The sequence below is a fragment of the Bos indicus x Bos taurus genome, chromosome 2, assembly GCF_003369695.1.
Source record: "Bos indicus x Bos taurus breed Angus x Brahman F1 hybrid chromosome 2, Bos_hybrid_MaternalHap_v2.0, whole genome shotgun sequence".
Taxonomy (NCBI): domain Eukaryota; kingdom Metazoa; phylum Chordata; class Mammalia; order Artiodactyla; family Bovidae; genus Bos; species Bos indicus x Bos taurus.
The window spans coordinates 61,155,386-61,167,972 of NC_040077.1; the positions used below are offsets into that span (position 1 = coordinate 61,155,386).

The 12,587-nt window shown below is 45.4% G+C and overlaps 1 protein-coding gene across 1 annotated transcript; it reads left to right on the top strand.

Moving 5' to 3' along the window:
• The first annotated feature begins 7,145 nt into the window (after nt 1–7,145).
• Nucleotides 7,146–10,904, top strand: CXCR4 (C-X-C motif chemokine receptor 4). Its single transcript, XM_027561763.1, has 2 exons — nt 7,146–7,291; nt 9,333–10,904. Exons 1-2 carry the CDS (start codon nt 7,277–7,279, stop codon nt 10,377–10,379), a joined length of 1,062 nt encoding a protein of 353 aa, XP_027417564.1. The 5' UTR covers nt 7,146–7,276; the 3' UTR covers nt 10,380–10,904.
• The last annotated feature ends 1,683 nt before the right edge of the window (nt 10,905–12,587 follow it).

Genomic DNA, 12,587 nt, shown 5'->3' on the forward strand with positions numbered 1-12,587 from the left:
CTATTACAGCTAAGGAAACAGCTTGCTCGACTGTGATGCTCCTGCATGTGGAGCTGGAAAAGATGTGAAGTTAGCACTCAAGAATCTATAGGAGTTGGTTTCAAAGTCCTGTGCTCCGAACCACTAAGCTTCACTGTCCATCTGGCCATCCTTCCTTCTACTGTCAGTCCTCCTGTTTAAAGAGCAGAGAAAGGAAGGCCCGTCTTCCAGAAGAAATCTGCCCCCAAAGCTGAAAGGAATAACAGCCCAGCATGCATGCATCAAGGTAGTCAAGAAGCCTGAGAGCCTGGGAGTGGGGAAGGGTTTAGGAGAAAAAAAACAGAGCCAAACAGAAGTTAATTCTCTTCAGGGTCCTAAATATTAACCTGAGTACACTGGGAGCTGCAAGGGAAAAACAACTCAGGAAATGCAAAGTAATTGATTTCAGTCTTGGAAAAATGGACAAATTATGACACAGAGGCTACTGAGAAAGGATTCTGAGGCCAGTTCTGACTACTTGGCACTGTTTTCCTTGTGTGTATCCATTCCATTCCCCCAAGTGTCCGAATCCCCAATTTTTCCTTTGATTCCTAGTGCCAATACCTTAGGCCAGTGTAAACTGGAAGTTTATAAAGTTTTTGTTGGTTTGCTTGTTTTGAATCAACATTTTAAAGTTGAGAGATTTCACATTTAAAAAATCAGGACTTTCAGCTTCTCTTTTAAAAAAAAGGAAGATAAGGCTCAAATTCTCTCATAGGGTAATCAAGGATGATGGCTATGGATAGGGTATGTACCCTCTCCAGTTCTTCACAGTCCGCATCTCTCCCTAATGCCTAATTCATTTACAATATCTGCAGGTGTTTAGAATTTGCCACTGGTGCCTTAGGCCTACAAGTAGCTCTGGATACTACTTGTAGCCAGGTTGATTATAGCTTTGGATTTAGGAAATTGTTCATGCAAGAACACTGCGTGCATTCCCTCTGTACACACACAAACACACACACATTTCCTATCCTGTCCTTTTGCTAATATAAAACTCTTGGTAGAATGATTTCAGAGCCCATCTGTATGGGTGATCAGACCACCACATTTCTGGAAGCACCCTGGCTCTGCCATGGATGCATAATTCTCTTTAGAAAGCAGACTGTCCACAGGGCTCTGGGTGCCTCCTCTTGTTATATAGCTGCATGAGGTCACTGCCAATAAATTACTGGTTTAAGGAAAACAATGACAAGCCTTTTCCATGGGGAACAGAGTTTGCTCACTCAATTATTTCCTAAAGTCGTGCCCTCTTTCCCAACGAGGCACTATAATTTTTGAGGTAACAGGACTGAGTCTGTTTATTGTTTGTTCTGATCCAGAAAGCCACACTGCACCTGCCACATGAGCCCAGCAAACTTTGCTAGTAATGCATCCTCCTGGCAGTGAAATTAGTCAAGTAATGATCATTGCACTGTTGATTAAGTAGCTGCTTTGTTAAAATTACTTACCAGGGTGACTCTAAATTGGCTGTGTTTGTTTACCAGTCTAGCTTTTCTCTGTGTATTGTTCTTGACTGCTACAGAGAATTGATGGAAATCACAAATAATCTCATTTTATCAAAATCAGACCTTTTAGAAATTCAAGATATGACTTGATTTGGGATAAAAATATAGCCAGAAAATCAGTAATAATTTTCCTAAATTGGATATAGCTGAATGATGGGAGACTTCTGTTTATTTGCCAAAGTCATTTTTCACCTGTAGGTGTTGGAGACATAAGGAGTTGGGGATGGAGAGGGGCTGTGTGCAGTGGCACTGTGATGGTAGGCCACTTCTCCCACCTAATATCAACTTGGAAATTGCTGACATTTGATAACACTGTCACTTTGAGATTTGTAATCCTCTGCCAGAATTACATGGCCCTTAAGAAACAGCTTCCTTTTTTAAAAATTACTTGGGAAAATATTATCTTTGAGTATCTCCTACTTCCATCAAGGAAGTTTGTATGTTTTTTAAAAGTGGCAATTTTTCTTTTCAGAGACATGGCAGGAGCCAGCAAGGGGCCAGAGGGACCTGGTGCTTTCAGAAACCCTTTAATGATGCTGCCTCCTGCCAGAGGCAGAGGAGTTCTGTCCCTCAGCTTTCTGTCCCCAACTGGCTCTGAACCTACTGGGGGACACAGTACAGCTTTCTGTCATGCACACACAGATACACACACGTGTACACACACTCACACACAAACCAACCAGCTGCAGAGCAAGCAACAGGAGGTGGCAGAATGCTTGCCACTGTGTTACTGGATTTGTAAGCATCCCCTCCAAACCACAGCCAAGACCAGTTACTCCCTGGGCTAAAGCCAGCCTGAGAACTTGGGGATCCTGCCAAGCCGACAGCCCCTAGGCCTAGCTCTGTTGCCAGAGCCACACAGGAAAGTCATTAATTCACTAAACAAAGATTCAGAAAAAGATTAGAGAGCCCATCATTTGTTCATCAGTGGGCTAGCTGCACAGAAGATATCTGAGCATTCACTTTAAGGAACCTAGACTATTTGGGCCTGAAGAGAAAAGCTATACACTCATTTTAAGATGGAATCAGTTCAGTTCAGTCGCTCAGTTGTGTCCAACTCTTTGCAACCCCATTAATCCACAGCACGCCAGGCCTCCCTGTCCATCACCAACTCCCAGAGTTCACTCAAACTCATGTCCATCGAGTCGGTGATGCCATCCAGCCATCTCATCCTCTGTCGTCCCCTTCTCCTCCTGCCCCCAATCCCTCCCAGCATCAGGATCTTTTCCAGTGAGTCAACTCTTCGCATGAGGTGGCCAAAGTATTGGAGTTTCAGCTTCAGCATCAGTCCTTCCAATGAACACCCAGGACTGATCTCCTTTAGGAAGGACTGGTTGGATCTCTTTGAAGTCCAAGGGACTCTCAAGAGTCTTCTCCAACACCACAGTTCAAAAGCATCAATTCTTCGGCGCTCAGCTTTCTTCACAGTCCAACTCTCACATCCATACATGACCACTGGAAAAACCATAGCCTTGACTAGATGGACCTTTGTTGACAAAGTAATATCTCTGCTTTTTAATATGCTATCTGGATTGGTCAAAACTTTCCTTCCAAGGAGTAAGCATCTTTTAATTTCATGGCTGCAGTCACAATCTGTAGTGATTTTGGAGCCCAAAAACATAAAGTCTGACACTTTTTCCACTGTTTCCCCATCTATTTCCCATGAAGTGATGGGACCAGATGTCATGATCTTAGTTTTCTGAATGTTGAGCTTTAAGCCAGCTTTTTCACTCTCCTTTTTCATCAAGAGGCTCTTTAGTTCCTCTTCACTTTCTGCCATAAGGGTGGTGTCATCTGCATATCTGAGGTTATTGATATTTCTCCCGGCAATCTTGATTCCAGCTTGTGCTTCTTCCAGCCCAGCATTTCTCATGATGTACTCTGCATAGAAGTTAAATAAGCAGGGGGACAATATACAGCCTTGACGTACTCCTTTTCCTATTTGGAACCAGTCTGTTGTTCCATGTCCAGTTCTAACTGTTGCTTCCTGACCTGCATACAGGTTTCTCAAGAGGCAGGTCAGGTGGTCTGGTATTCCCATCTCTTTCAGAATTTTCCACAGTTTATTGTGATTAAGATGGAATAACGTCACACAAATACACTCATTTTAAGATGGAATAACGTCACACAAGGGGCTCCCCTGGTGGTTCAGATGGTTAAGAATCTGCCTGCAATGCAGGAGACCCAGGTTCAATCCCTGGGTTGGGAAGATCCCTGGAGAAAGGAATGGCAGCCCACTCCAGTATTCTTTCCTGGAGAATTCTATGGACAGAAGAGCCTGGTAGGCTGCAGTCCATGGGGTCACAAAGAGTTGCAAAGAGACGACTGTTAGAGCGTCTAACAATTTCTAACGCTTTCACACGTCAAAAATAAAGATGCCACTCAAAGCTGTATGTAAGTAAATGCTGAATGACTTTCAGAGGAGGGAATTCCAGAGGGTGAATATCCGCGGTCAGAAAGGGCACATTGTGATGTTGAGGAGAGAGCCTGGGCTTTGCTGCTGCACAAACTGCATGAAGATCCTAACTATGTGATTACAGCCAATTTCCTCACCCTCTCTGGACTTAAGTTTGCTTACCAGTGGAGAAGAGGTGGTATATGCCTTACAGCGTTGCTGAGGGGATTACATGAGGTTGGCTGCATATTCCAAGCCTTCAAAAAATGTTTGAGTTTTATGTATTGTTCTGTTTTGAAGAACATTAAAGAGTTAAAATAAAAATCAGTTCAGGAAGGATTGGCCCAGAGGAAAATGGTGCAAGACCATTCTTTGAAGAGGAAACTCATAGAAAAAGTTATCATATTTAACAAATACTTTAGGAAGTAGAAAGATATAAGAAGGGATTGTCTCTCTTTTTTAAATCATATTGACTTTTTCCTGAATATGAAAATATTTCATGTGTATTACAAGAAATTTGGAAAGCATAGTAAAATGCAAGGAATAAAGTTAAAAATCAAATACAATTTTGCACCCAATGAAAACTCCTATAAACATTTTTGTTTTCTTTCAATCTTCTCCTAGTTTTAAATTAACTGAGACCCCATTGTATACACAGTTTGGAATCCTGCTTTTTGCACCTAATGTTTCACAAGTATTTGCCCTATCATTAAAAGTTCTTTGCAAACATCATCTGCAATGGCCATATGGAATTTCACATATGGATATACCAACATTTTCTCAACTATTCCACCAACAGTGGACATTTAGGGCTGTTCAGATATTTCACTATTATAAATAAAGCCTCTGTGAATATATTTTTTGTTGTTTTTTTTTGCAAAATCCTCTTTCCTTAGGATAAGTTTCTAGAGGTAGAATTACTGTTCTAAGATTCCTAGTGGATATAAAACATTTTCCACAAAGAGGTCCAACCCACATTCCCCCAGGACACAAGCGAGAGACAGTTGGTCTTACCAAATCCTGAGACCCAATAATATCTTTGGAAAGAAATTTTTTTTCCTAAGTTGACAGTCATGAAATAGCGTTTCATTGTTCTCTTAACTATCTTCTTCCTTCTAGCAATATACCTAAAAGGATCTAAAGGAGTTCTCAGATAAAGGATAGGAGCTTTCTTTTGTCTGCAAACAATCAATGAATATTTAATGTGCAAATCATTTTACTCTGGATTTATCCTCTCTCCTCTTTTTGAGTGGGTTTGGGAGATTCTGCTTTTCAGGTTTTAACCACTGTGAAGATAAGAGTTTGAGGTACAATGCAGCTGACATTCTGAGTCAAAACATTGATTCTGCCACTACCAAGCTTCTTGAAAATCAAGCCATGGAACCTGTCTGAAATTCCAGCCCTCCAGCAGATAGAATGCCTGTCTTACCTTGCTTATGAAAATGTGAAGGTACTGATGTTTTATTAATGATTTTAAGTGCTTTTAAGACTTTTTTTTTAAACCTGCATAATACTATGATTGACTGTGTCCAATCATTATTGTGACCTAAATTGACAGTTTGTGAGTTTGAGTGAACTCCGGAGTTGGTGATGGACAGGGAGGCCTGGCCTGCTGCAGTTCATGGGGTCACAAAGAGTCCGACACGACTGAGCGACTGAACTGACTGAACTGAACTGAGAAACTCCAATATCAGCTTTCAGTGGATGAGGACCTTCACTGGCAAATATTAGGGAATGGGTTCAGAAAAAAGACAAAAATCATGCTCTGTGAAGAAATGATTCCCAGTCCACACATTGTCTCGGGAATATCTCCAGATGGAAAGATTTTCTCTGGAAGAAAAGGAAGTGGTGCTTAGGGTCCAGTCTGGGCAAGCCTTCTTCTGGCGACGGTCCCAGGGTGGGAGGTGTCTGAGGTCCTCCTGGTAACGAACGCAACCACTGCTCCCGCCAGTCGCCAGCAGAAACTCACACCTCGGTCCCCGCTGTCACTCACTCCTGCAGTCACCCTCGCCTGCCTCACTATTTATCGGCCCCGCCCCTCACTGGGTCCCCGCCCCATCCAGGCTCTGTGTGCGGGCGGGAAGTGGCGCGAGACTGGAAAGCACTGTCTGAGCGCCCACTGCAAACCCCAGCCATCTGAGACACCTTTAAGCGTCCAGCCCCCACCCTTATTCCACCCTGCCCAGCTCTCCAACCGAATTTCTTACTGTTGCCAATGCTTGTTCTCCACATTAGGTCAGACAGCGGATGTGAGGCCAGTAGATCTGGGTTTGAGTCAGGCTTGTAATCTCCGGGCAACCCTGGAATTTCATCTCTGCAGATCTGCTTCTTGTTTCCTCCGCATGGGGGCCTTGTCAGGTTCACCGCTGTATCCCCAGCTCCTAGAACAGTGCGTGGCATGCAGTCAGCCCTCACTAAATATCTATTGACTAAATGCATCTCTGTAATGAGAACACCTACAGGGTGTTGTGAGAATGAATGAATCTGTGCAGCTACCTGGTGACATGTTAGGGAAGTACTCTTCGCTGAGTATCTCTTATAACACAGCACAACTTTTTTAAAAGTTCACGAACTGGTTACCTGGGAACACACATCTACTTCTATCACAATCTCCCTCCAGAATTATGCCAAATCATCCGACCTTCGCCTGAAAATGTTTCCTGATTGTCGACACCTGACTAGCACTATTACAGTGGATGTGCATGTCTAGTTATATATTGTTGTGCTCTGAAGAAAGAATCTTTACTTGTTTCATTTTCTGAATGAACTGCATCTGCTCAAAGAGTAGGGAATGGACTCAAGATATTGGACCCACTGCTAGCATTGCCGCCTACTGGTCGGGTTTCTCCGGCAAGTCACTTCCCCTCTTTGGACCTCAGTGTCTTCATCTGTAGCTTTCCTGGGTCAGCAATACCACCCACGTGAGCAAGGATAGACGCGCCACACAGGGCGCGTCAGTCGCCCGCGCTTTCCATCTCCAAGCGCATCCTGCTTTCCCAAGTTGGGACACGCCTCCAAGATGCGCTTCCCAGCTTAAGGCTCACGAGGTGACCGCGAGGTAGGGCTAAAGGTACCCGCTGAGGGCCTCGCAGGCTTACGCTGCCCAAGTGCCTACCCCTCCGCCCCTCCCTCGCGTCCCCCTCCCCCGTGTCTGCCCCTCTCCTCCACCCCCCTTTCTCCCCGCCCTGCCCTCCCGCCCACCCGGGCGGCGCATGCGCCGTCCGCGGAGCGTGTTTTTATAAAAGTCAGGCTTCGGCCAGAAACTTCAGTGTGTTGGCTGTGGCAGCAGGTAGCAAAGTGACCCTGAGGACTTGAGTAGCCGGTAGCCCCCGCGGCTGGAGAGCAAGCGGTTACCATGGAAGGGATCCGTGTAAGTCCAGTTTCAACCTGTTTTTACTTAAACGTGCCAACACCTGAATTTACAGTGCAACCGCTCTCTGAGTGGGCCGGAGCACCCAGAATATTGCAGGTGCCAGTGCCCCGGAGAAAGGCTGTAGAAAGGAGATTTCGTGCGCTTGGCTATAGGAGGGGTGAGGCAGGCTGGACTGAAATCTTTTTCTAAGTAGAAGGAGAAAAGATTGGGACGACCGTTTCAATGGTTGCATGTATCTCCCCCTGAGTTCTGCGGTGCGCGCCGGTTTTGCACGCTGTTTGCAAACAGAAGAACACTGTGGGAAAGTGCAGAGATGTGTGCTCTGCCAGAGACCGTGGCTTTCTTCCTCGAGGGAGCGGGAGTTTCTTTTGGAGCAAATAACACGATCTGAATTTGGAAGTGGAGGGTGGTGCTCCCGGGCAGAGTTATCAGAGGGAGAACCACTCTTGGCGCTGGGCGCGTGTTCACTAAACTCCGCTACCCGCGGAGTTGTGCCAATGGCTGGGTACTTGTCGCTCAGTTGAGCTGTCTGCGTGTTGGTCGCAGCAGGGAGGTACCGGGAACAGCCCGCGCGCCTTGGGATCGAGGGAGAGACTTGGCGGGCGTCGCCAGCGCCGCGAGTGGGCTCCTGGGTTCTGGAGTTTTGGGGTTGTGCAGAAGTTGAAGGAGTGTAAGTGGTCACAGGGCAGCAGCACCCCAAGGTGTGCGCGGCGGGGACTGGGAGTGGAATGAGGGGCTTGAGGGGCACCTGGGCCGCCGGTGGTTGCGGTGCAGACGGGCAGGTGCAAGTGGGGAGACGGTTTGCCTCTCACCGCGCCCAGTTGCGCCATTCAACCGTCGGTGGTTTCCTGGAACCTTTTGAAAACCCCTTACTAGGGAGGCTTTTCGTTTCCCCCAGCGGCGCGCGATTCAAAGGCTCTCGCGGCGGAGCCGCCCAACCTCTCCCCAGCACCCAGCAGTACTTGCCCCTGGCGTGCGGCTGGGCCAAACCGCTGGAACAACCGCAGTGGGCGGGCGGCAGGCGTGGGCTTGGTGGACAGCGGGGAGTGACGGAGCTGGACCACCCTGTCCCCAGCGTGCCCTCCGCCCGGAGGCTTCCCACTGCAGACCTCCCACCCCTTTTACTGGATCCTTGGCGGGATGGGAAGCGACTAGGAAGAGTGAGGAAATGAAACTTGGGGCGCGGACCACGGGTGTAGACCCCGTGACTTTCCCCTCCCATTAAAATTCTGTGCTCGCTAACGTCCCAGACGCGCCAAGTGATAGACAGGGGTTTGGCAAAGAAACGCAAGCCCTTGAAGAGCGCCCATGGGCGGGGGTCGGGGCGGTTACCAATTTCTGACACCCCTGCCCCCAAGCACCAAAGCTCTTCATTCAAGGCCGCATTCTCCTTCCTCACTACGTGTTGCTTGAAGTGTAGAATGGTAAGTGTTTAGACGGTCATGGAGAAAACAGTGCTTCACGCCTTAGAATAAGAGTCTTTGGGACACCCCGCCCTTTCACAGACACCCCCCAGTGCTTCTTCCTCCCGGCTTCCCTATCCTGGCGAATCTTCGTTGCGAAAGTTAATCCCAGCCCCTCAGAACACGAGATTCTTCCCCCACTCCCACCCACGCTCCCACGCCGCCTTTGTGTTTTGTTTTGGTTTTTTGCCCCGGAGGTTTTTTCTTCTCTCCAGTGGGCGGGGCAAAAGAGTTAGCAAGGATGTAACTTTGGAAACCAAAGAATCTCATCTCCGTTTTGTTTGTTTGTTTGTTTGTTTTCATTTTGTTTTAAACAAAGAGTTTTGTAATTGGTTCTCCTAAAGAGGGATGTAATGAAGTGACTGTGGGGGAAGATGGGAGGAGATCCGCAGGAGTCTAGAATTCCTTATGCTTTTTACCCCGGTACTTTAGTGGGAGCAGAATTTCCTGAAGAAAGCTGGACTGAGTTGGTTTTTACAAATTGCTTTTTTTTTAATACCAGAAACATTGTTTTGAACTTGGAGAATACCTGCTGAACTTGAAAGTGAATGTCTATTCCCTTGCCTGTTTTTCAGATATTCACTTCCGATAATTACACCGAGGATGACTTGGGCTCGGGTGACTATGATTCCATGAAGGAACCCTGCTTCCGGGAAGAAAATGCCCATTTCAACCGGATCTTCCTGCCCACTGTCTACTCCATCATCTTCCTGACTGGCATAGTGGGCAACGGATTGGTCATTCTGGTCATGGGTTACCAGAAGAAACTAAGAAGCATGACGGACAAGTACAGACTGCACCTGTCTGTGGCGGACCTCCTCTTTGTCCTCACGCTTCCCTTCTGGGCAGTCGATGCTGTGGCAAACTGGTACTTTGGGAAGTTCCTCTGCAAGGCAGTCCATGTCATCTACACAGTCAACCTCTACAGCAGTGTCCTCATCCTGGCCTTTATCAGTCTGGACCGGTACCTGGCTATCGTCCATGCTACCAACAGTCAGAAGCCAAGGAAGCTGCTGGCTGAAAAGGTGGTCTATGTTGGTGTCTGGCTACCTGCTGTCCTGTTGACTATTCCTGATCTCATCTTTGCTGACATCAAGGAGGTGGATGAGAGGTACATCTGTGATCGCTTCTATCCCAGCGACCTGTGGCTAGCGGTGTTTCAGTTTCAGCACATCGTGGTCGGCCTTCTCCTGCCTGGTATCGTCATCCTGTCCTGCTACTGCATTATCATCTCCAAGCTGTCCCACTCCAAAGGCTATCAGAAGCGCAAGGCCCTCAAGACCACAGTTATCCTCATCCTGACTTTCTTCGCCTGCTGGCTGCCCTACTACATTGGGATCAGCATCGACTCCTTCATCCTTCTGGAAATCATCCAGCAAGGGTGTGAGTTTGAGAGCACTGTGCACAAGTGGATTTCCATCACCGAGGCCCTAGCTTTTTTTCACTGCTGCCTGAATCCCATCCTCTATGCCTTCCTTGGGGCCAAATTTAAAACCTCTGCCCAGCATGCACTCACCTCTGTGAGCAGAGGGTCCAGCCTGAAGATCCTCTCCAAGGGCAAGCGAGGTGGACATTCTTCTGTCTCAACCGAGTCTGAATCTTCAAGTTTTCACTCCAGCTAACACTGGACTTTTGTACATTAAAGAACTTTTTTTTGAAGTTACACATTTTTTCAGATGTAAAAGACTGACCAACACTGTACAGTTTTTATTGACTGTTGGATTTTTTTCTTGTGTTTGTTTAGTTTTTGTGAGGTTTAATTGACTTATTTATATAAATATTTTGTTTCATGTTGATAAGTGTCTAGGCAGGACCTGTGCCCAAGTTCTTAGTGCTGTGTGTCATTGTAGGACCGTAGAAAAGGGAACTGAACATTCCAGTGTGTATAGTGAAATCACTTAGGCTAGAAATGATTCTCAGCTATTTGTAAATAAGTGATCTCTCCATTCCAGTGAAACATTTTCTTTTTCCTGTTCTTAAATTCTTTGGTTATACCATGTGATTTTGCTGTAGAACATGGCATTTATAACCAAAGCCTGAAGTGATATGGAAATACTGGTTTTTCAGTTTTCAGAAGTGGATCAATTTCCACACCTACAATGTACAGCCTTGTATTAAGTTGTTAATAAAACTACATGATAAACCTACTTAATGTTATGTTCTAATTTCTATTGGCATTCCTTTGGCTGGCAGAAGTCAAAAATAACAATAATAGATACATGTATAACCTGTCAGATCTGTCCTGGGTATTTAGTTGTCATGTTTTACTTAAGGCTTATCACAACTCTGCTAGACTCTTAACATTTTGTAGAGCATGAAACCAAGCTACTGAAAGCCTAAGTGACTTGGTCAAAGTATAGTAAGAGCAACAAATATTTCAAACCAGCCAATGTGACTTCAGTAACTCTTAATTCATGCAACTTTAGAAATATCCAACCAGTTCATATTCCTATGAAAGATAACATTCCTGAAGGATAGATGTACATAAAAAAGGAAAGGTATGCAATCCCACATCTTAGATTTTACTAGCATCCTCGCCTTGTGTACTCCAGATCTGTTCCAGCCCGGCATTGTATGCTCTTCTCACCTACTCCTCTCAATCTGGATGTCATCACATCCTTTTGACAGGTGAGGAAACTGAGGTTTAGAGACTTGCCATAACATGTACTTTCAAGGGGACATATCAGGAGCTGACTCCATTCATCCTTCCAGCCCTTGCTCTTAACCATTACCCACTGTTGTCCCCCAGAACACCTGGTCATAAATCAACTGAACTGTTATTGAAAATAAAGCCAAAAGTGAATGTTTTCTTCATAAAATTAACCGTGCCTAAAATACCCCTCTTGCAGTATCTTCTATGCAAATCTCAACACTTATTCTTAATCTATTGCAACATCTAGCACCTCAAGGGTTCAGCCAAGCAGATAAAAGTTAAATTGGTGCTTTCAGAGCTCAGAAGAAAGGTCCACTGAAGCAAGCTCCCTGTTGCCCACATTTTGCACAAGATTCTGGAGTCTTATGTAACATCACCCAAAGCTATTTACACTTCGGTTGTGCAAGCCCCAGCCTCTTGAGTAAATTTCAACTCTGGTCTCCATTTAAAGATAATTTCTAAACTATAGCAGCCTTACCTGTCTTACTCTGTGACACAGACAGGGCACTCCAGACATGCGCTCTAAGATAATAACCAGGATATAATTAAGGAAATATTTGGTCTACTTTTCATAATTGTTTCTGGCACAGAAGATCCATTTTGGAGGAAAATTGCAATGTCTTATCTTTCTGAGGCAAATCACATTTGTTGAAGGCAAATTATAGATCCTGTGAAGGAAATAACTTAATTACTTAGAATAGAATCCAATTTGGCTGTACATTTTTGCTGCAGTCTATGGAGCTGGTATAATTCAGAGTGGTTATTCCGATTCCACTTGAGAAGACAATTAGATTTTACATAGGAAATTATCCTGAGGTTTCTTGGTTTTCCCTGGGAATCCTAATTGGATCACCCTTCATTTAAGCATAGTTTTACATGGTCTCTCTCAAAGGCTTAGTCTTAAAGCCGTGACCATTGTAAAAGACTTCACTTGAACTTTCTCTATAAATATTTATTCTTGAGGAGACAATAGAAGAAATCCTTGGAAGGAATTCTTTTTCTTTCTCATCTTGGCTTGAAACCTGTCACCCCAGATTCCTTGCCTCTGCCCTGGAGTCACAACAAAAGGCACTGAGCTGAAACAAAATTCCCAGTGTCACCAGTCTTAATGGATATTTCATTCTCCCTTGGAACAAAGGTGGGATATCTCTTTTTCAAAAGGAAAAATAGCCTTGGC